The sequence below is a fragment of the Melitaea cinxia genome, chromosome 2 (assembly GCF_905220565.1).
Source record: "Melitaea cinxia chromosome 2, ilMelCinx1.1, whole genome shotgun sequence".
Taxonomy (NCBI): Eukaryota; Metazoa; Arthropoda; class Insecta; order Lepidoptera; family Nymphalidae; genus Melitaea; species Melitaea cinxia.
This window is the reverse complement of record NC_059395.1, coordinates 3,728,691-3,752,101: the sequence shown is the minus strand read 5'-3', so window position 1 is coordinate 3,752,101 and position 23,411 is coordinate 3,728,691. Positions and strand designations below refer to the sequence as shown.

The following is a 23,411-nucleotide window of genomic DNA, read 5'->3' as shown; positions in this document are numbered from 1 at the left end:
CGCGGCGCGGGCGGCGGCCGCGTCGCCGGCCCTCCGGCTCCGAGCGGATCAGAGGGGCGGACTCGTGGCTTTCTGACACCCTGGGGGGAAGGGGGGGTTAGTGTTTGCAGTTCCATGCATAATGGATTATTTGGTGTGAAACAGGCTTTGCAGAGTGCGGGACCACTGGAAGTTATACAATAGTGTTCATACTCTTAATGAAATCTTAATTTAAAAAAAGAATAAAAAAAAGAAAAGATTTTATTTGAAGTAAAACTTCTTTACGCACGCTTGACTTGGGGAGTAAGCTGGTGAATATGTGTCGAGAGCGTCATGAAAAGTGTGATCGGGCGAGGCGAACTGAGTGTCTGTGCAGTCCTTGTGGGTCTCGCCACCGTGCCTCGGGGAGCACGTTAAGCCGTCGATCCCGGTTGTTATTATGTACACCCGTAGTGATCGTTACTCATATTAGGGAATATATCTGTCGACCCGCATTGGAGCAGCGTGGTGGATTAAGCTCTGATCTTTTTCCTACATGGGGAAAAGTGGGCTATGCCCAGCAGTGGGGTATTACAGGCTGAAGCATATATATCATTTGACTAACTCTTTTCCAAGTATTAACATTAAAAAAATTCTATAATCAAACAAGTAAATCAATGCTTACGGTTCTTCGTTGGAATTTTGTTCATTTTCTTCTGAAGGTTGAGCTACCTAAAAAAAAAGAATAATTTTAGACAAATTTGACTACATATACATATATATTTTTAAATTGTAGTGTCCGAGTATTTACCTCTGCATCACCCTCCCCTCTCTGACTGCGACTGCGCAGTCTAGATATATACCGCGCCGCTCTCACGAATGGGTTCTCTCGCTGTTCCTCGAAAGTACCACCCTGAAATATACATTTTATTTATTTAAAATACAATTTTTTTTTACTAAAAACATTATCATTTAACGGTGTGACAAAAATCATTGTTGATTTATGCCGCACACCGGTAAAATATGAAATTTAATTTAAGTGTTGGGATTGTATCAGTAATAAAACCTATGATGAATGACATTAATATCAATATTATTCGCTTTCAATAAGAATTGAGTCATAATTTTTTTTACATTTATAATAAGGACACACAAACCGTATAAAAAAATTGCCCATTTCAAAATATTTCCTACCAAAATCAATAACTCTAAACATATTATAAGTCGGGGAACAAGTTTCTTCGTATTTTATAGTAATTCAAAGTAAGATTTTACCAAAAATATTTCACAATAACTATAGTATATATGTATGTACCCTATTGTTCGATAACTTGCCGCCATCTCCTAGGTAGTGACAGGATTCCATTGTTGTACAAATTTTGGGACTTCTTATTCTTCTCCTCTTTCTTTGGCTTTAGCACCCTTGCGGAATTGCCAGTATTAGAGTAGATGTCTTCTTATTAAAAAGCCGCGACAAGTAGTTTTGACAGTTCTGTCTTGATGTTAACTTTACATGATCTAAAGAATTTTGAAGAGACCGAAACATCTCATAATTATCTGAGGGTCCAAGTCGGGCAATATGGTGGATGCATTAAGACTTCCCAGCCTCTCAAATTTTGTTGAGTGGTTAAAAAGGTATGTGGTCAGGCGTTGTCGTGATGAAAGACCACACCTTTTTTGTTAATCAATTCTGACCGCTTATTCTCAATTTTTGCTTAAGTCTCATCAGCTGTTGACAGTAGATTCGAATCGATAGTTTTGGCCGGCGTTGAAAGCTCATAATGATGCCCTTCCAATCTCATCATACGTTCAACATCACGTTATTGCGTTTCGACCCTGGTTTCGCTGTCGCCCATCTGTGCAGTTTGACCGACCTTTATTACGATCTCTTTCCTACATTCTTATATTATATTGTAGGTGATCGGTGATTTTTTCGTCACCAGCGATCAATCTTTATAAAAATGGTTCAATATCAATACGTCTTAAGAGAGTATCGCCAATGAGTACACGGTCCATTAGGTTTCATTCAGAGAGTTTATGTGGCACCGATATATCGAGCATTTTTCAAATGGGTCATAACTGTTTTATGGCCAATTCTCAGATCTTCAGTAATATCCTAACTACTCAAATATCGATTTAGCTTCACTTTTTCAAAAATTTCGTCACGTTTCGGATAAAAGACTGAGCAACCAGAGCAAAAGGCATCATTGACATCAAAATTTCTTGACTGAAAACGTTTGAATCAATTTTGTGCTACTCTCACTGACACTGCATTAGGTCCATAAATGTAAGAAATTTTTCTCGCGCAAAACTTTTAAAATGTAGCAAATATTTTCCCTGGATTCATCCATTTTAGGGGACAAAAAAAAAAACAAATAAAAAGTGGAGAGAAACCGTTTATTACTTTTTAATTTCATTTTTAAAATGTCATCTTTTCGTCATATCAAGACAATCCAGTCACAAGCAATAGAACAAGATTTTTTTGCAACTTTTTACTAGAAAATACGAGTAGACCTTTCCCCGACCTACCAATAACGGCATATCGTCGTAGCTGTAGTACAGACAACGAGACAGCAGAGCGGTAGGGTACGGTACCTGCGTGCGCGGCGCGTCCGCGATGAGCGGCTCGCTCTCGGAGTCGGAGTCGTGCGGCGCGCGCTCGCCCGCCGCCAGCACGCGCCGCTTGCACACGGGGCACACGCGCCGGTTGCGCGTCAGCCACGGGTCGATGCACTTGGCGTGGTACGCTGCGGACAACGGCGCGGTACAGCGACAGCATGGCAGCGGGGGCAGTGGGGACACGCGGGTCGCGAGTACAGTTAGCTGCGAGGGACGCGCGCTGGGGGACCAAGGGTGGGGCGCGCGGGTCGCAGTACAGCTAGCTGCGAGGGACACGCGAGGGGGACTGCGGGCGGGGCGCCTGGGTCGCCAGTACAGCTAGCTGCGAGGGACACGCGAGGGGGACTGCGGGCGGGGCGCGCGGGTCACCAGTACAGCTAGCTGCGAGGGACACGCGCGGGGGACCGCGGGTCGCAGTACAGCTAGCTGAGAGGGACACGCGAGGGGGATTGCGGGCGGGGCGCCTGGGTCGCCAGTACAGCTAGCTGAGAGGGACACGCGAGGGGGACTGCGGGCGGGGCGCCTGGGTCGCCAGTACAGCTAGCTGAGAGGGACACGCGAGGGGGACTGCGGGCGGGGCGCGCGGGTCGCAGTACAGCTAGCTGCGAGGGACACGCGAGGGGGACTGCGGGCGGGGCGCCTGGGTCGCCAGTACAGCTAGCTGCGAGGGACACGCGAGGGGGACTGCGGGCGGGGCGCGCGGGTCGCAGTACAGCTAGCTGCGAGGGACACGCGCGGGGGACCGCGGGTCGCAGTACAGCTAGCTGAGAGGGACACGCGAGGGGGACTGCGGGCGGGGCGCCTGGGTCGCCAGTACAGCTAGCTGCGAGGGACACGCGAGGGGGACTGCGGGCGGGGCGCCTGGGTCGCCAGTACAGCTAGCTGCGAGGGACACGCGAGGGGGACTGCGGGCGGGGCGCGCGGGTCGCCAGTACAGCTAGCTGCGAGGGACACGCGCGGGGGACCGCGGGTCGCAGTACAGCTAGCTGAGAGGGACACGCGAGGGGGATTGCGGGCGGGGCGCCTGGGTCGCCAGTACAGCTAGCTGAGAGGGACACGCGAGGGGGACTGCGGGCGGGGCGCCTGGGTCGCCAGTACAGCTAGCTGAGAGGGACACGCGAGGGGGACTGCGGGCGGGGCGCGCGGGTCGCCAGTACAGCTAGCTGAGAGGGACACGCGAGGGGGACTGCGGGCGGGGCGCCTGGGTCGCCAGTACAGCTAGCTGAGAGGGACACGCGAGGGGGACTGCGGGCGGGGCGCGCGGGTCGCAGTACAGCTAGCTGCGAGGGACACGCGCGGGGGACGGCGGGTCGCAGTACAGCTAGCTGCGAGGGACACGCGGAGGTATCTTACCGTGCGCGCAGGGCAGCACCCTGAGGCGCTCGCCCTCCTGGTAATCGTCGAGGCAGATGGCGCACGTGTCGTAGGGGTCTCCCTTGCTGAACTTGCACGTAGGTATCTTCTTCAACGCCCTGTTCGGCAGCCGATGCCGTCGAGCTCGTCTGCGATCTTTTATACATTTTACTATCTGTAATTGATAAAGAACATACAATTTTTAAGCTATATACGAAAAATCAGTCAAATAGGAGGCACTTGTAAGTTGTAAACGTTTCTAACAATTCTCAAAATTAAGGTTTCTTACCATAAATATAAGTATCACAATGAGACAGAGCACCACGACGATGGCGAACGGCAGCAGCAGGTGCGTGTTGATGTTGAACGGCAGGTCTCCGTTCACCATTATATAGTAACTGTAACAGGTTTGTTCAACAACGTGATTCATCATCATCATCACTTCAGCTTATCGCAGTCCACTGCTGGACACAGACTTCCACAAGTTAGCGCCAAAAAATGACGTGAACTCATGTGTGTTGCTCATAGTCAACACGCTGGGCAGGCGGATTGGTGACCGAAGACTGGCTTTATTGCGCCGAAGACGCTGCTACCCGTCTTCGGCCTGTATTTCAAAGCCAGCGGTTGAATGGTTATCCCACCATCGGTCGGCTTTTTAATATATAATATTGGGGCCAGGGCGAGTTAAGCTCGCTACGTCATTGTTATCGATATCATGTAAATAAAAGTGGTCGATATAAATACATGTAAAAATTACCGATTAGTATATATGTACTCCTCGCCGAGGATCTCTCCAGCGAGTTCGCTGACGAAGACAGACGGAATCGTTATACCATCAGGATCCTTCGCCGACATCGTCTCTGAAATGTAAGAAAATAACGTACAACACCTGTATACCATGCCAGTCATGATCTATAAACATATTTTATTCAAGCAGACATCAAAACGGTTATATTCACGTACGCTTGGTTATAACGATACGATATGTTTCGATTCAGCTTGCAACATTCTGCTGGGCATAGACCTCTTTCTCTGAGTAGGGGAAGGAAGGTGTTTATAACAGTGAGGCATTAAAACATCACGTATAATACATAATATTTTTAAGCTATTTACTATAAATCACGCGACGCCGCGTTGGCGCAACGGTTACAGCCATGGATTGTACCTGTTGTGCTGGCGGTTGCGGGTTCGATCCCCGCACACGACAAACATTTGTATTGGCCATACAGGTGTTTGCCGTGGTCTGGGTGTTTGTGCAGTCCTTGTGGGTCTCCCCACCGTGCCTCGGAGAGCACGTTAAGCCGTCGGTCTCGGTTGTTATCATGTACACCTGATAGCGATCGTTACTCATAGTAGGGAATATATCCGCCAACCCGCATTGGAGCAGCGTGGTGGATTAAGCTCTGATCCTTCTCCTACATGGGGAAAGAGGCCTATGCCCAGTAGTGGGATATTACAGGCTGAAGCGTACTATAAATCAGACTAACAAAAGCAGTAGCTCCTGGGAGAGATTGGGGATAGGGTCGGCAAAGCGCTTACGATGCTTCTGGTGTTGCAGGCGTCTATAAGCTACAGTGACCGACGTGCTTAGTATAGTGCCGACCTAGTGGTATAAAAAATAAATATTTGTACTTATTTATGGATCTAAAAACTGTACACCTACACTATTAATATACCATTTTATCTACCGTAACGTTGCCCGGAAGAGGTCGCTCTTTAGCGATAAGGCCGCCTTTTGTATTTATTTCCTTTTTTTCTTGTTATGTTCCTTATTTTGGTGTACAATAACGAGTTATATTATTATTATTGCTATTATTTTTAATATTTTAACATATTATTATACTTTTAAATATGTTTACAAAAAAAGAAACAAATATCTTTGAAAAATATAAAAAAATATTATTATTATTAATGTAAATTCATTTGTGTCTAAGCACAATGTGGTATTAATTGTTCAATAAACAGATTTTTTTTAAATTGTATCGTAATAAAATTCTTTTTTTCGTATTTATAAAAAAATAACGAGTGTGCTTTAGACCACACGACCGTAGTCAAACTTCTGCACAATAGACCAGCACTGTGTCTAAGATATACGAAACGTAACTGGCTAAGAGAGAAAGAGAGGAAAAACGTGTGCTCGCATCTCTCTCTCTTGCTCCGTTCGCCTCACCCGATCACACTTTTTGTAACGCCCTTGTCACGCATTTACCAGGTTACTCCCCAAGTCAAGCGTGCGTAAAGAGGTTTTACTTCAAAAATAGGTTTTTTTTTTTTTAATTTCTCGCTTAATTTTATAGTTTATGATTACGTAAATCACAGTAAAAATAAGTAATCAAATAGTCTGTTTATGTCAGTACAGTAGAACGATTTGTAATCATATACTTTACAAAAACAAAGTTATATTAACAAATTACAATAATTTGCATAAATATTTTTAACCTAAATAAAATATACTAAAATTCTGTATTATGTATAATGACTCTTATTTTATAATTATGAAGAGTATTCAAAAATTTAAACATAATTACGTATAGAATCATTTTATGTCTTTATCAAAGTAAATACAGAGAAAATTAAGCTTTTCCTTTGAAGAAAACCTATTATACATTGATTAAAACCAAATCCAAACAATTAAAAGGAACTAAAATAATAATTATCATAAAGAAAAAATATAGAATAAGGAAGTCTTTTTAATAAATGTCAAATAAAAAAAAAAAATATATATTTTCGAAATTCAAAATTTTTGTCATAATTTCAATTATGTTTTTCAGAACTTTTATTTTAATTAAATAATTTTTTTTTTTACTTACTGATGAATTAACACTTCACTTAAATATGTTATTGGAAAGAGATGTGGGTACATAAAGGTTATCTCAAAATTTACAAACTATTTAACATTACAATAAATACTTCGGTGACACACTCACATGACTAAGGCGATGTCCATCCATTTTTCCATCAATATTAAAATCAGTTTTATTTTGAATTATTATTACTTGATTATCAAGAAAAATACAGATAATATAAGAAAAGTGCAAGAGTTTTGGTTAGACGCGTCTGAAGCTTCTGTGATGTTTAGTTCAATTGTAGTATTATTGCGGATGACCAGATAAGGGTATAAATAATCACTCATTTATCACGGCACTTATAACAAACGCACTTTCGTTCTAGTTCCCGTATTGGAAAATCGCCCTTATTCCTATCACTATAGGTGTCAAAATAAAATAAACCTATTACATTGTTTATGTGTTATTTTTCATTATTATTTATTCTACGTTGGATATTTGTTGTAATTATTTTTAGGTACAATAAACTGGTTCATTAAAATATGTCAATAAGCGAATTAAGATACCATTTGCGTAGAACAAAATGATATTCCGGATCAATATTCTTCTAATTTCTTAATGTTTCTTTATAGAAGAAAAGCGTAAGCAAAGATATGAAATTACGGTTAATAGTATTTTTTTTCAGTATCGCACGGAACCCATGTACGGGTGATATCCAGGACGCCCGGGTAGGCAGAACTAGACCGTATGTCGGCTTCAGCACTTGAGGATGCAATACCGACCAAACCCCTGCAGCAGCCTTCAGCCGGTTTAATTGGAGGGTCCCGGATCTGCAGGTAACAGGATCCCTTCAGCGACAGGCTGGCCTCGGCGAAATGGCCAAACTTTTTCTCCATGGGGACTGTCCAGCTCGCCACTGGACAGTCCCGACGACGTCATGTCTAGCAGGATCGGGTTCCCATCCCGCCACGGGCACAGGGGCGTTACTGGAGGGGCATTAAGAAGCGCCTCCTACACACCCCCGTTCGTCGCCTGCGGAGGGAGGCCTCGTCGGCGGCCTCCTCTCTCATCCGCTCGTCGTTCTCCTTCTAGGACATTACTGTCTCGCAGAAGGAGACTATCGCCTTCCAGGACTCATCGTCGCCGAGCATCGCGGTGATGACACTCGGCAGATGGTTAATAGTAATTAAGCTTATTCTTATTTATTTTTTTAAGACCGAATGGGCCAATATATATGATAACGTAAAAATATAAGTAGGATCTTCAATGAATATTCAGTTACAATAAATAAAATCATTTGGATTTTAGTTCATTGAATTACAATTTCACTCGATAACAGTCTTTTGATAATAGTTTCTATAAACTCATTTAAAATAACGAGACTTCCTGGACGTAATCGTTTTTATGACCTTTTACCTACCTGTTTTAAAATTAGACATCGCATGGCTTTACTTTTTATCAATGTATGATTTATTTAGTGGTAGGTTAAAAAGCCTATATGGTTTTCGGTAGGAGTTTTGCTATTGCCAGCGTTTTTTTTCGAAATTTCAATCAATATTCCTTATCATTGGACTTCCCAATTTTTCGCATTCGCATTCAGCCTGTAATATCCCACTGTTGAGGATAGGTCTTTCTCCATGTAGAAGAATTTGAGCTTAATCCACCACGCAGTTACACTGCGGGTTGGTGGTATGAGTAACGATCGCTATAAGGTATTTATGATGACAACCGGGACCGATGGCAAAATGGGATGGAAGGAAATCTCATATCATTCTGATCAGGTCCAAATTTTCTGCGTTACATGCCTTATCCGGTCCAGATCAGGCATGCCCGGTCCGGCCCTTCTAAGGAACACGAAAAAATTTCTACTCGGGTGACTGACCAACTTTTAAAATATCGGTCATGTAGAATGATTATTTATTATACGATCGACGATATCAGCGGCAAGTGAATTATCATATTAATTATTTATTCAATTATAGTATTATAGAGGTAAAGTTTATAGCTTTGTTTGTATGTAGGGGGTAATCTTCGCAAATGCTGATCCGATCATGAAAATTCTTTCACTTACAGAAAGCTACACTATTCAGGAGTGACATAGGCTATATTTTATTGTAATTGAAAAAAAAAATCAGTAAATAAGAAAAAGATTAAAATATAATATCAAAATGGTAAATAAACTAGCGCCATCTATCGCTATTAGAAAAAAATTATTAGTCTTTCGACGTTATTAATTTAATTTAATTATTAATTTTAGTCTATCGACGACGTTTTCTCGATTTTTGATAGATGGCGTTGGAGCAACATATTATTTATTTGAGTGCTATAAAATTTGTTTTTTAAGGTATGTTATTTGGTTCTGTAATTTCAAAAAAAAAAAAAAAAAAAAAAAATACACGGGAGCAACATATTATTTATTTAAGTGCTAAAAATTTGTTCTTTAAAGTATGTTATTTGATTAATATAAACGCCCAACGAAGTGGGCACGGGTGGGCTAGTGGTAATTATATGTATAAAATAGGCTTAAATATTGCTCACCCAGCTCACTAGAGTTGACATTGTGTACGATGGCACAATCGAAACCCGCTGCCTGCGCGTTCCGGACTTTTACCTCGAAGCTGCAGTTATATCTAGAAATTAAGAAATTGTCATTTTTACCACGCTTTTATTAGCTTGGGTTGTATGTATGTAACGGAATCTTTGAGATTAATTTTCACCAATTTCCAGAAGTTTGATCAACTAACACTTTGCACACGTATCAAGGACCGATGACAATGCAATAATTCAATAACAGTTTCCCAATATCCTAATTAGGACCGCCAGGATTAATAAATTCTTTCGTGGATCCTCTGTAAGCAAGTAAGAGAGATAAAGCTAGCGCGCGATCTGCGCATCCCATGTCCTCAAATTATTTATTGAAAAATCGAACTAAAAAATGAAAAATAAATTATACAATCATATCACCAAACTATAATTTATTTTTAAGCGAAACAGAACAAACAATACAATACATTTTGAATAGTCCGTTGGCTCAGTTTCTAGTGACCCTGCTTTCTGCTCCTAAGGTCGTGGGTTCGATTCCCACCCCAAGTCTAGGTGTAATATATATATTTATATATTTTTTATCGAAAAAAAAAAATCAGCTATACCAGTCGGCTGTTACCTATAACACAAGCATGTGACGACCGTGTGTGTACATTGTAGAAGAGAAATGGTGTCTGTGTACTTCCGTACAAGCCGTCGGACCCGGTTGTTATCATGTACACCTGATAGCGATCGTTACTCATAGTAGGGAATATATCCGTTAACCAGCAGTCCGGCAGCGTGGTAGCTTAAGCTCCAATTCCTCTCCAACACGGAGAAAGAGGCCTAAGTCCAGCAGTGGGATATTACAGGAAAATATATGAATAGTGAATCGCGAATCGTGATTTATTAGGATATGTTTAAGATAAAATTTGTATTAGTCCTGTAGACAAACGTTCGTCATTGACTTTGAAATGTTATACAATGATAAGTAAATTGACCTTCACCTTTATTATATTCATTCATATTGAGATTTACTAAAATGATATCGTTTTATCAAATCGAAATAACTTATGTAAAAACAATTTAAACGTCGACGGTCGCTGGATCGATTCCCGCTTCGAGAATTAGTATTAATACATTTTTTTAATGTTCAATGGTTTAACGGTTAATTTCAAAACAAAGGGTTTTCTTGGTTGTAACAACGTCTCCTATGTAAACGTGATCTTTATTAGTAACTAGCTGTGCCCGCGACTTCGTCCGCGTGGATTTAAGAAAAAAATTGTTCAGTTCGCAGTTACAAAAAAAAAAAACTAAAATAAAAGTAGCCAAGTTACTCTTTATTACATCAGCTATCTGCCAGTGAAAGTCTCGTCAAAATCTGTCCAACCGTTTCAGAGATTAGCCGGAACAAACAGATAGAAAAAAATTATAAAAAAAATGTTATTTAGGTATACTTATGTACCGTTTTCTGTTGTCAGCGTCTTTTCTAGAATTTTCCATTAAATTTCTTTATTTTTATAAAATGCTGTACACTGCGCGCGTTGCTACGCTTTTTATTTTATTTTTGGTCGTAACAACTCAGAAACCTTTATGTGCTCATGTACGACACTTTGCTGAAGATTATGACATGGTCAAATGTATAGTTTACGATTCTATAAAGGACATACAGATAAACATTCATGGTATATATACTAATAATGAATCTCTCAATTAGCGCCTACCCCCATTTCGCGACTTTTTTTTACCTCCCCTCATTTAGTTAGTATTGACTATAGTTTTAGTTCAACATATATTGACATAACAATAACATATATTGATTATATAACATATGTTTGAATTGTTTTAGGTAAAGGTGTAACAATGAAAGTATATTTTGCCTGTTCTAAAAATTTAATTGAGACTGGTATCTCAACCGCACCGATTAATCTCGTTCGTGATCACTTTACGTGACATGGCCGGAATCAATAGTGCACAACTGAAAACTATTAAACCTATCAATCAAACAATATTTTACAGCAACCCTGGCAATCATTCAAAGACTCACCTAGCAACCAAGACAATCCATTTCCCAGTGAAGTTGTCTGTGTTGACGGGAGGTTTTACTAGCGGACTGCAGCCATCTTCCGGTTCGCCCACCACTAAGAACCCTCGCAGTCCGTCCGGAGGCAGCTCGGGCCCGAAGCTGGCTGGCATGTCGCGGAATTCTTCCGTTATCTGAAGAGAAGATTTGGAGTTATTCAGTATAAGATATCTAACGATCAGATTAGTTATACATATAAATTTAGTGGCGCTTGATTTTGTGCGGGACCTATAACTGAATTTTGTAAAATTATAGACAATAAATAAATATAATTGATTGAAAATAATGATTAAGCTACCGCTCTGGTGTGGTGCGCATACTCGCCTAAATATTTATGTATGTATGTATATACTTTATTGCACTCAAAAAATAGATATAAAACATAAAATAATAGTAAGGTTTATGGCAAAGGTGGACTTATCTCTGAAAGAGATTTCTTCCAGTCAACCCATGGTCATGAGTAAGTGTTTCATATAGCGAGGCAAACAGTATAAGAAGTATTCATATAATAAAATAAAAATAAATATTTATTATTATATTTAAGTATAATTGTATTTGTACAAATATTTCTTTTTGGTTTGGATGTCTGTCCTTGTGGGTCTCCCCACCGTGCATCGGAAAGCACGCTAAGCCGTCGGTCCCGATTGTTATCGTAGTAATAGCGATCGTTACTCATAGTAGAGCACATATCCGCCAATCCGCAGTGGAGAAGCCTCGTGGATTAAGCTTCTCTACATGGGGAAAGAGGCCTATGCCCAGCAGTGGGATGTTACAGGCTGAATGTCAATGCAATTGATTAAGTTTCTTGCGAACTTGTCTCAGTAAAATCTATATTCCAAATCAGTGGTAGCTGCATATTTGTGTTATATGCAAGTAATTAATTAATTAAAAATTTACACTGCTTGAATTGACGATTCAAATGTTCCTTTGGAGATCTTGGAACAAAGGCTTTTTTACCGTGTATTTAATTTCGCAATTTTATTAAAGTCTACTTAAATAAACTACAGTGTCAGTTTTGTATCTGACTCATTGGGGTCGTTGGTAGTTGTACATCATTCATCATCATCATCATCATCATCATCATTTCAGCCTACCACAGTCCACTGTTGGACATAGGCCTCCATAAGTTCACACCAAAAATGGCGTGAACTCATGTGTTTTGTCCTTAGTCACCACTCTGGGCAGGCGGGTTGGTGACCGCAGGGCTGGCTTTGTCGCACCGAAAACGCTGCTGCCCGTTTTCGGCCTGTGTATTTTAAAGCCAGCTGTTGGGTGGTTATCCAAGTGCTGGTAGTTGTACAGCTTTCCGCAAATTTTAATACCCGGACGACGAATTAAAAAAAAAACATATTATTTAATAGGAAAGTGTAGAACTTTATTTTAAATACTATTATTTGTCGTTTTAGCGGTCATAGTAATAACTAATACTATGGAATTTTCAAACATCTACTATAGTATTATTATAGTTCCTCGTGCGATAGATATGGTCGAACACATGAGGCGGTTCTTTTTTCATTCAAATTTAATAACTACGTATCACATAAATCGTAAAATCTTAATTAAAAAAAAATGTAGGCATTAAAAAAAGAAAATTCGTCTCGAGACCTGTCAAATACTCGTTTAATAATTTGCATAAAAAACCAGTTATATCAGCACTAAATCGAATATCATCATAAATTCGAATCTCAACATAAATGCATACAAAGCGATATATTCATATAGAATAAAATTAAATCTGAATTTCCAATACATCACAGTTTCGCATTAGAATTTCCAGACGACACGTTGGCGCAACGGTCACAGCACTGGTTTGTGGCTGTTGCACTGGCGCTTGGACCGGCGTTTGCGGGTTCGATTCCCGTACATGACAAACATTTGTATTGGCCATACAGATGTTTGCCGTGGTCTGGGTGTTTGTGCAATCCTTGTGGGTCTCCCCATCGTGCCTCGGAGAGCACGTTACGCTGTCGGTCCCGGTTGTTATCATCTACACTTGATAGCGATCATTATTCATAGTAGGGAATATACCCGCCAACCCGCATTAGAGCAGCGTGGCTTAAGCTCTGATTCTTCTCCTACATGGGGAAAGAGGCCTATGCCCAGTAGTGGGATATTACAAGCTGAAGCGTTCTAATACACTATTAGGATATCAAAGTGTAATGTATGTAATATAAATAATAAAATTAAATGTAATAGTATAGGTATAGGATAATGTAATTGTAATAAGGCTTTATATAATTATGTACTTATTAAGATAGGATTAGTCATATAATATATTAATAAAAATAAAAAAAAAGAAAGTTAAATGGATAAAACGATTTCTAAGCACACAAAAAAAAACCTAACTACTAACAATAACATAGGTTAAGTGTACACTGTAAGTAGCAAATAAGTGTACATATATTGTAGTTAGCAAATAAGTGTAAATATAATAAAAATAATAACTATATAAAAAAAGCAATATGTAGAAAAGTCTTGATCAGTGGACTCGCGTCGACTTTTAGAAATTTTAAGACTAGTTATTAAGATTTCTAGGATTCTAAAGTTGCAGTGAAGTACCGATGCATGTTTAAACAAAAAAAAAAATGGAATAGCAAAAGCAAGGGGCATAATAAGCATGTGGATATAGCACTTAAATTAAAAAATATATATACTATTAGGATGGTCTGGGAAATTAAAATAGTAGTTTTTATATACTTAACAATTTTAGTCACAGTAAAAAGTATTGTTATACTGTTTCTAAAAATTATTAATAGTAGCAGCCTTACTTATCTGTATAAACAACTATGTATGTAATGTATAATTGTCAATGATAAGAGCGACAGAATTTTAAATAAAAAAAAAACATACAAGAGCAAAATAAATGAGTCAGTGCATAAAATACTCACAAAATGCTGCATGCCGACGATGTGCATCACAATTATACTTTTTATAGTTGGTAGCGACATTCTTGATCGTTGAACGACTTATACTAACATCTAAACACTCTCGATACAATTGTTTAGTGTATATTGTCACCCTATACCGCATTTACCGCGTCCCGACAATCTTGCGGTATTCATGTATAACACCAATAGTTCTGAACTACACGTCTGCACAGAAACAAGATTAACACTCAAATCTATAATTCCATAGTGAAATTTAAGTCAGCAGCTATAAGTCACGTTTCAAAATTAAATTGCATAATAAAATGCGATTTAGAATAAGACCGGTCTGTAGACTCTTTCTGAATTCAAATGAATTTTTTTTAAACTAGCATTCGAATTTCAAATTCAAATTATAAAATTAATTTCGTTATAGATTATCTCACATTGTTTAATTAAGTTACAGTTAGACGCATGTTTAATGTCGAGGACTTGCACTTGCCTGGCCTTGGACCTTGCACAAACAGTATTAACACGGATTGTGTACTTGAACAGTCTGACGATGAGTTACATGTATTGACAAATGATAAATCTGCACAGATATACATAAATTGATTTGTTATACATACAATTAACCCAGATTGTATATGTTTTAATTTGTATTTTTAATAAGATATATAGACAATTTAGTAATTAATAACCTAACTATGTCAACTTCTCTTTTTGTGTTGTATAATTTATTAGCTCTTTAAACGATTTGACCCTAGGACTTTTAGCGTTCCCTGCACCTTCCTGGACGACATTTTGTTAAAAAAAATCTAATTTGTTTCAAATACACAGTTTTCTACACAAACGCATCAGTAATTACTCTTATTTCTGATATAGTTCAAAGAACGCGTGATCTGAATTGCAGTGGCCCACTACGTTTGTTCACCGACAAGTCATTTCCCGTAGTACAACTAAAATACGGCTGTTAAAAACATATTAATACGATGTTATTGTCTATATTCCGGTTATCTCGAACGATTCAAAAACCGAACGTTTTAAAGAATAAAATAATTTCAAAAAAATTATATTGAAAACAACATGGAGGCCCAAAAATTTTGCATGTTAGTGTTAATGTATGTATAAGATGAAAAAACTGTATTCTTTGATAAACCATTTTTAAAGTCTTATAATATATGCATATATATTTTTGGTTTGCTGTTCTTATCGAATAATTATTTAATCACTCAGTGGAGCCAACAGATTTTGTTTTTTATCTGTCTCGTAAGTTGTCAAATTCGTGAAGTCGAAACATATCTTACATTTACTGAATTTTTCTAGTTTTTCGCACAATATTCTTAATTTTTTTTTTAATCTGTAAAGAACTCTTTACAATATTTAGTAAAAACTTACGAACTAAGTTACTTAAGGTTTTACTTAAGGCAGAACGTTCAAGATGGCATTAAGACTAAAATTTATTGATGTGTCCTGTTGTAACTCTTACATAGACGTTGGTTTGGAGCTTTTGAATTTACCGTAGCTATCTACGGTAAATTCCATTAAAATGAAAAACTCAAAACATTTAAAAATAATTATACTCTATTAGTACTATTTTTAAACACTTTTCACACTTATTTAATCACAAAAGACACATGAGACGATGCGCCTAGACTCGAACTGAGTGCTTAATGAAACGCAAACTATCAACACCTTATCGTTATTGGTAATATTCCTTGTCGTTAGATAGCTTATCAGGACAACTTGCACATTGTCAATATTTTTAAATATTAAATTAGTATTAATTAAATTAATTTTATTACCAATGAATAAATTATTTTTTTTATGCACATAAAAAAATATAGTAATTTAAATTAATAAATAAGATGTGTTACGATTATTTCTTATCATTTACGTGGGAATATATAAGTCAAAATTATCACACAAAATTTTAAGCACAGGATAATTTTGGAGCTAAACTTAGGCTTACGCTTCAGCCTGTATATGCCTCTTTTCCCATGTAGGAGAAGTACGGACTGTACATTAATTAATAATAACTGTTATTTAAAATAACTTTTCAGGGAAAATTAGCAGTTAGAAGGAGGCCTGGCCGCAGAAGGGTATCGTGGCTAAAGAACTTGCGTTAGTGGTTCGGGAAGACTTCAAGAGCACTGTTTAGAGCAGCGGTCTCAAAAGTTGAAATCGCACTAATGATTGCCAACGTTCGCAAGGAGACGGCACTTTAAGAAGAAGTTATTTCAAAGGAGATACGGCAAACGACGAAAACGATGCATTTAATTTCATAGTTGAGAGACCACTGTATTCGTATAATGACAATCACGTGAATCAGAAATTATATGAGCAGAAGCCGAAGGCGATTTACAAAAGAGCGAGAGATATTGCAGCTACATTACTCACATACATAAAACTTCAAAATATAATAAAATAAGATTTTAAAATTACATATTGAATATTCATGTTAGCGTATTATAAAAACGAGATTGAAAATGGCCATTTCTTCCAGACAACTCAAACCTAAAAATCCGTCATGTCCTACTCAATCCGTTTCTTGAAACTATGTTTTAAGATACAACGAACGAGCAGATATCTTCACCTGTTGTGAAATTGCTACTGTCGCTTAGACATATCTGCAACATTGGAGGACTTATCAGTTTTTAGAAAAGTTGTCAGTGCACTTGAAGCTTGACAGCGTAATCAAACAAACGAGTTTTGCAATTTAAAAAGTTTATTGCTAACAGTTGCCGCCTTGAATATGGGGGCCTCGCACGACCACATTGGCATAGCTAAGTGAAGCGCTAAAAGTAAATTTGATTAAGAGTTAAATACAAATTTACATAGAAACGAGGTTATTTTGTTTCCGTCCTCATTGATAAAACATTAAAGTTCTCACTATCGACACAAAGACATTATTGTAAATAAAGACATTTATTTATAGAAATACGTTTTTATAAATAAAGAAAAAAAAAAAAACAGATAAAAATATTTCATCCGAACGAAGTCGCAAATATACAGTTGTATAGATAAAGAAACGGAAAACGATCGGATGCGAACTATTACAATGTTGCTACTTACATTATTGATAATAATTAATTAGTAGCTCAAATGTTAACAAAATACTTACATAAAATAAAATATAATTATGCTTAATTATAATTAGCACCAACTAGTATGAAATTACAGCCAATTCATTTTATCTAAAAATATTGATAGATCATTAATAGTTTTTTTTTTTTTTATATAACTAAGTCGACAAACAAGAGTAAGGCTCATCTGTTGGTAAGCGACTACCGTAACTTACTGACGTCTACAACACCAGAAGCATAGCAAGTGCGTTGCCGAGCCCACCCCCAATTCCCTGCAGGACCCTTAACTCTTACCTTACTCACCAACAGAACACAACACTGCTTGAAAGCAGTACTAATTAGCTGTGATCTTTTGTAAGGTCGAGGTACTACCCCATTCGGGCTGCTCCATTTTTTTGAGCAAGAAATTTTCTGTTGTGCCCTACCTCAGTCACAGGTTATCAAAAAAAAAAAAAAAAATGAAATTTTCAAATCCTGCCCGTCTTAACCCGTCACTTCTATTACTTTTCATAGTAATAGGTCGGGAAAAAATTTTTTTGGTAATAAGTTGCAATAAAATCTTTTTGGTAATATTGTTTGTAACTGGCGGGTTTTGATACTAGTAAAATGTGACATTTTAAAAATAGAATAAAGAGTATAAAATATTTTCCCGCAACTTTTAATTTGTGTTAATTGAGCATAAAACAGTTTTGACCCATTTGAATATTGATACCAGAGAAATCAAGAGAAACTCGGAAATCCGCATAATTTTTTAATGATAATTTTTAATTTAGTCGAAAGCCTATATTTATCATGTGGTCACATTTAAATTTCATCGAGATCTGATTACAAATTTTGGAGTAATCTTTGATAATGCGTATTTACTTGACTATTTTTTCGTCTACCTACGTCTTTTTTCGTTTGTCTGCAAACACAATTATTAAATAAACATTCGGATTAACGGAAAATGGTTCATGCCAGAAGTACATATAAAAAATTCCAGTGTCCATACATAAGTATATATGACATCACTGTAACAAGTCCGATTCTGCACATAAGAAAACATCAAATCGCTTTATTATTCTTTCCATTTTTTTTATCTGTCTCGCTGTACTTTAGTTGCGCATGACCCTGAAACCTCTGAATTAATTTGAATGAAATTTGTCATGATTTGAATATACCTACGAAGTTTCTTGGGATGAAAATTTAAATATGTTTTCGCAAACTGTATAACGCATGCATATATGAATGTATATACTTTATATACCTAATACATAATTTCAACACATATTTTCGACCGTATGTGTCGTCTGTATCCTGTCTATTGACCTTATGCCATGTATACTCGTACATCTTAATTGTCAACCGCGTCGAAATATTTTAATTGATATCACCTTTACAGTTATAGATTCAATAATTTTAAATTTCTATTCTTTCTATGCTGAAAAATGATCGGAAAGAGACTTTCAACTAGAAGTGATTTAAACTTCTATATTTTGAGAGATTGATTGATTTGAGCCGAAGACGGGCAGCAGCGTCTTTGGTGCGACAAAGCCAGTACTGCGGTCACCAACCCGCCTGCCCAGCGTGGTGACTATGGACAAAACACATGAGTTCACGTTATTTTTGACGTACACTTGTGGAGGCCTATGTCCAGCAGTGGACTGTATAGGCTGCAATGATAATGATGATGATGATTTTGAGAGATGGTCGTTTTCATTTATCTATCTCTGGTTTTGCCTACTAGCCATAGATTTTGACAATAGGTAGAGTATTGAAACGAGCGGTAAAGTTTTAGGCAACATAATATTTTTACTATTACATAGGTACCTGCTTATTATAGATGCGAAAACTATTACTGACATATAATGAAAGTGTCTACAATACAAGTTTTATTTATATACGAAAAGTTATATAAACAAAAAGTAGAACTTTGTTTGCTTTATTTAGCCTATCCTAACAATTTTAAATATATATTTTTAAAAACAATCCAAAATACTTAAAAATATAAAAATAATTTTGCAATAATAATTATTTTAAATTATTTTTTGGTAACGACACGAATTAACGATTAAGGAATTTTAACGCTCAGGCACGCACGCATTAGGGAATTTTTACTATAGTTAATTAGCGGTTAAAACTAGATTAATGTCGTAACAACTTTTACCCTAGGTCAGTTACCGCAATACAATCCCAGACTAAACTAATCGGTGACCGATAACGATCGCAATACTGTCGCCCAGACCTAGTGTGAACGCGCTACAAGTTCATCATGACAATGTAGGTATTTAGTATTTACTGTCCTTTCTTCCGTAAACTATGATTGTATATATACAAAGCATATGATTTGAGATTTTTATTAAAATTTTGTCTACATCATACTATAATAATGTAGTTATAAAAACAGCTTTTATTTTTAGTGCCACAATTAAGAGCCATTTCACAATTTTACGCTCTGCAAGTTTAGGTAAATTTGGTCGCATCGCGCGAGTCGTACGAGCCGCGCGATCTTTGTGCTAGTACGTATAGTGTGACAACCAAAAGACCATCGTGATCATTTTCTGATGTATAATAAAAATTATAATTATGGTATAAAATGTTTTTTACATAATTAATTTGTTAAAAATTTCAAGTATATTATATAACAACAGTCAATAAATTTAAAATAAAAATAAAAAATCAATTTTACGAAACAAATTTTTTTAAATTGATTTAGTTTTTTCAGTTTACGAATGAATCTAATATTTACGATATGAATAAAATAGCATTTTATGACATCGACACCGACAAACATATTAATTAACAAATAACAAGACAAACAGATTGAAATTCCTATTTGTATTGATAATGTGAGAAAAGAAAATTAAATTATACATTTGTTTACTGAAATTATCATTATATTATTTTACAGTCATTTTCGTAATATGTTTATTTTATTTATATTTTATTATAAAAGTATCAAATGCGGTTTATCCGCTATAACAACAGGCGCTTGCCGCGTGTGAGCGAAAGAGACGGCTCCGCAGAATTTGGCGTGGACCTTACCTCTAAGAGCGCTAGCGCTCGACTGATTTACTGGGCTTGATGCGTGGTAATATATACTATCTTTTTATTATTTAATATAAAATGTATTAAAAATGATTACATCTTTTAATTATTTTTTTTGTATTCCTTAATGATGTAAGTTTACTTTGATGAAGATAGTTCGTTAAAATTTCTTAGTTTTCTAAGAGAAATATCGCTTTTAAAATTGTACTTATTTGGAAAATATTCGTAACTTTAAATTTTTTTTATCGTTTAATAGAGATACAAATGGAATAAAAATCTATGATAGTGGACAACAAAATTATATTCCACATATTATGATATTTTTTTAAAATGGTTTCAACGTAGAGGTTATTGAAAAGTAGGACTTCAAAGTATACATTGCGACCGTTTACCCAGGGAGGAGGCTGATGAAAAGGTTAATAATTTTATACACATAACATAAATCAAAATTCTGATCTGACTATGGACTACAACAAAGGTTGCTCTATTATATTTCAAGAATATAAATTACATTATTGCATCCAACACTGAGATTAACGACGTCAAAATATTACAATTTCGCGGATTGTTACCGATTTTTGTGAAATGGCTTTTAATGTTAAATTCGTACGCTAGTGGATCATTATGGGCAATAGGTGATGAAAACAAAATAAAACAAAAATCTTTACACTAAATCGGCCACAAGCCACCGACATTCTGTTTACAGGTATCGGTGACCGATAACGATCGCAATACGGCCGGCAGACGTTATGTAAACGCGCCAAAAACTGAAATTAACTGACATAGCCTGTAACAGAGTGCCTAGTGCGAGTTTTATTCGCAGAAACATGAGAGAAACGCGTTTATACGTGAAGATTATTTTGCATAAGAATTTAAACACTGCAGCCTAGACGATGAATATACGATACAATCGATACAGAGTCATCTAGCGGCAAACGCGAGAACTAGGTTGAAATGCCGAAGGTACTCTGTAAGCACCTTGCCACTAGGAAAAACCCTCCCTTCTATATCGGGGTTAATTACACTGTGGGTTTAAGGATATTGTTCTATAATGTGTAAACAATAACGGTTATTAGGTATATTTTTTATACAACTAGGTCGGCAAACAAGTGTACGGATCACCTGATGGTAAGCGATTACCGTAGCTAATAGACGCTTGCAATATCGCACCAGAAACATTGCAAGCACGTTGCCGACCCATTCCAATTCCCCCCAGGGACTATGGTCATCTTACTCAGCAACAGGAAATCAATACTGCTTTAAGCTGCAGTATTATTTAACTGTGATCTTCTGAATGGTCGAGGCACTTCCTCAGTCGGGCTGCTCCAGATTTTGAGCAGCATACTACCTGCTAACCTTACCTAACAACCGGGACCGGATTTACGCCTCCAACATGCCAAAACTGTCATATTTTATCTGATATCTTCATTTTTTCCGCAATCTAATATTTTATCTCAAAATTGGGTCAATTTATTTTTATACTAGACTTATATAAAAATATGTTTTTATCTTTCTTTATCCATTCAATGTAAATCGTATAATATATTTTTTTGATAATAAAAAAATATTAGTACTAAAATTTTGCTAAAATTTCAAGGCTAAGAACAACAAAACCAATTAAGGTACACTTTCGACGGTGGGAAGATGAGATTAAGAGCGTGGAAATGAAAACATGGACTTTAAGATCGCTAAATAACAGAGTTGAATGGTCTTTGCCAAAGTTGGTCAGACAAATCGTGTAGTTGACGTTGAAGACTCGGCAGAGTCGATAAATTAGGCTGAGAATTATTGTAAGCTGTACGTCCCCAGCCCCGGTCGGGCTGTTCAGGGTTTGAGCAGTATGTTTCGTGCCCTTCTAATTTAATAAAAAATAAATAAGCTTAATCCTATACCCTATTAATAAATTATTATGATTAGTAATCAGTAGCGGGGAGATCAGTCTCCCCGTCATTATGGCGATTGAAAAATTGCCAAAATATAGGGACCTTAACAAAACAATAATTGTGGTAAGCACCTAAACAAATATAAATTTCAATATGAAAAGTGATCGCGTTAGCTTAAAACAATATAGTAGCTATAATATATTGATAACTTACAATATGTGGCAGGTCCTCTGTATATACGATGATGTTTCCATGGACGGTGGTCAGCAAGCCCAGGAAGCCCAGGAGGCAGGTGTGCAGTGTCCGAAGCATCGTCAGCGCATTAATTTGCGCTCCTTTTCCTAAATCTGCTTACTTTGCATAGCGTGGAAGCTTTCATTCTAAAAAAAAAAACAAAAGAAATTAAATAGTTGCAAGAAGAACAACAAAATATTAGACTGCGGGCCGGTTTTACTGCTTAAATGTTATCGTACAGATAAGTTACGTATAGATTTTAACAGTAGTTAGAATAGGCCATTTGGATTTGTTGGAAAAATTGTCGCGCTGAAAAGCACGTGTCGTCTTAAAAAAGAATTCATTTTAGTATTTAAATACTATTTTGAATATTTTTTATTTAAATACTATTTTTAGTATGATAATACAATTTTGAATATTTTTTTTTTAATTTATTGTTACGTACTTATAAGTACGGATTAAGTTGTCGCACTGAAAAGCACGTTTTTATGTTATTTTCCTCGCTAGAGAGCTCCGATAAACACGAGCGATCGCTGCTAATCATAAAGTTCTATAGAGCGAAGCGCGTTTTTTTTTTCGCAGTATCTAGTGCTTTTGGCCCTAGCCGTGAAGGTAAAAGTGGGGCCCTTTAGGAGGGCTCGGGATGTCTGTTCGTCCTAAGGGTGTCTCCTAGCGAGAACGCACCTCGGCTTAGGATAAAGTCGGTGTGGTGGACAAAGCGCGGCCTTCGACGTGCTATTATTTTTATTTATTTAGGCACGCGCCGCCGGCCTCCCAGCCGGTATCGCCGCAACTACCATGTCCCTCCATTTTAAAACAGTAATATCTTCGAAAATATACAAAAAATTTAAATGGAACCATATTGATCTATATTAAATGCACAATGTATTTATGGTACTTAAGGTACGTAAGGTATGGCAATTGGATAAGGATTAATGCTGTATTTCTTAAAATAGCTTCTTTAATAAGCCGTTCTTTCTCGTAAAAAGTAAAGG

At 37.2% G+C, this 23,411-nt stretch overlaps 1 protein-coding gene across 1 annotated transcript; it reads right to left on the bottom strand.

Moving 5' to 3' along the window:
- Nucleotides 1-13: 13 nt before the first annotated feature.
- On the bottom strand, nucleotides 14-22,615 carry LOC123667131 (E3 ubiquitin-protein ligase RNF13; the record flags this gene model as incomplete). Its single annotated transcript, XM_045601109.1, has 10 exons — nucleotides 22,396-22,615; nucleotides 11,287-11,456; nucleotides 9,255-9,346; nucleotides 4,688-4,790; nucleotides 4,220-4,328; nucleotides 3,931-4,105; nucleotides 2,554-2,705; nucleotides 770-871; nucleotides 644-690; nucleotides 14-80 (listed from the first exon to the last, which is right to left on the bottom strand). Coding segments are annotated over exons 1-10 (1,116 nt in total), but the record flags the coding sequence as incomplete, so codon positions are not given.
- Between the last annotated feature and the right edge of the window lie 796 nt (nucleotides 22,616-23,411).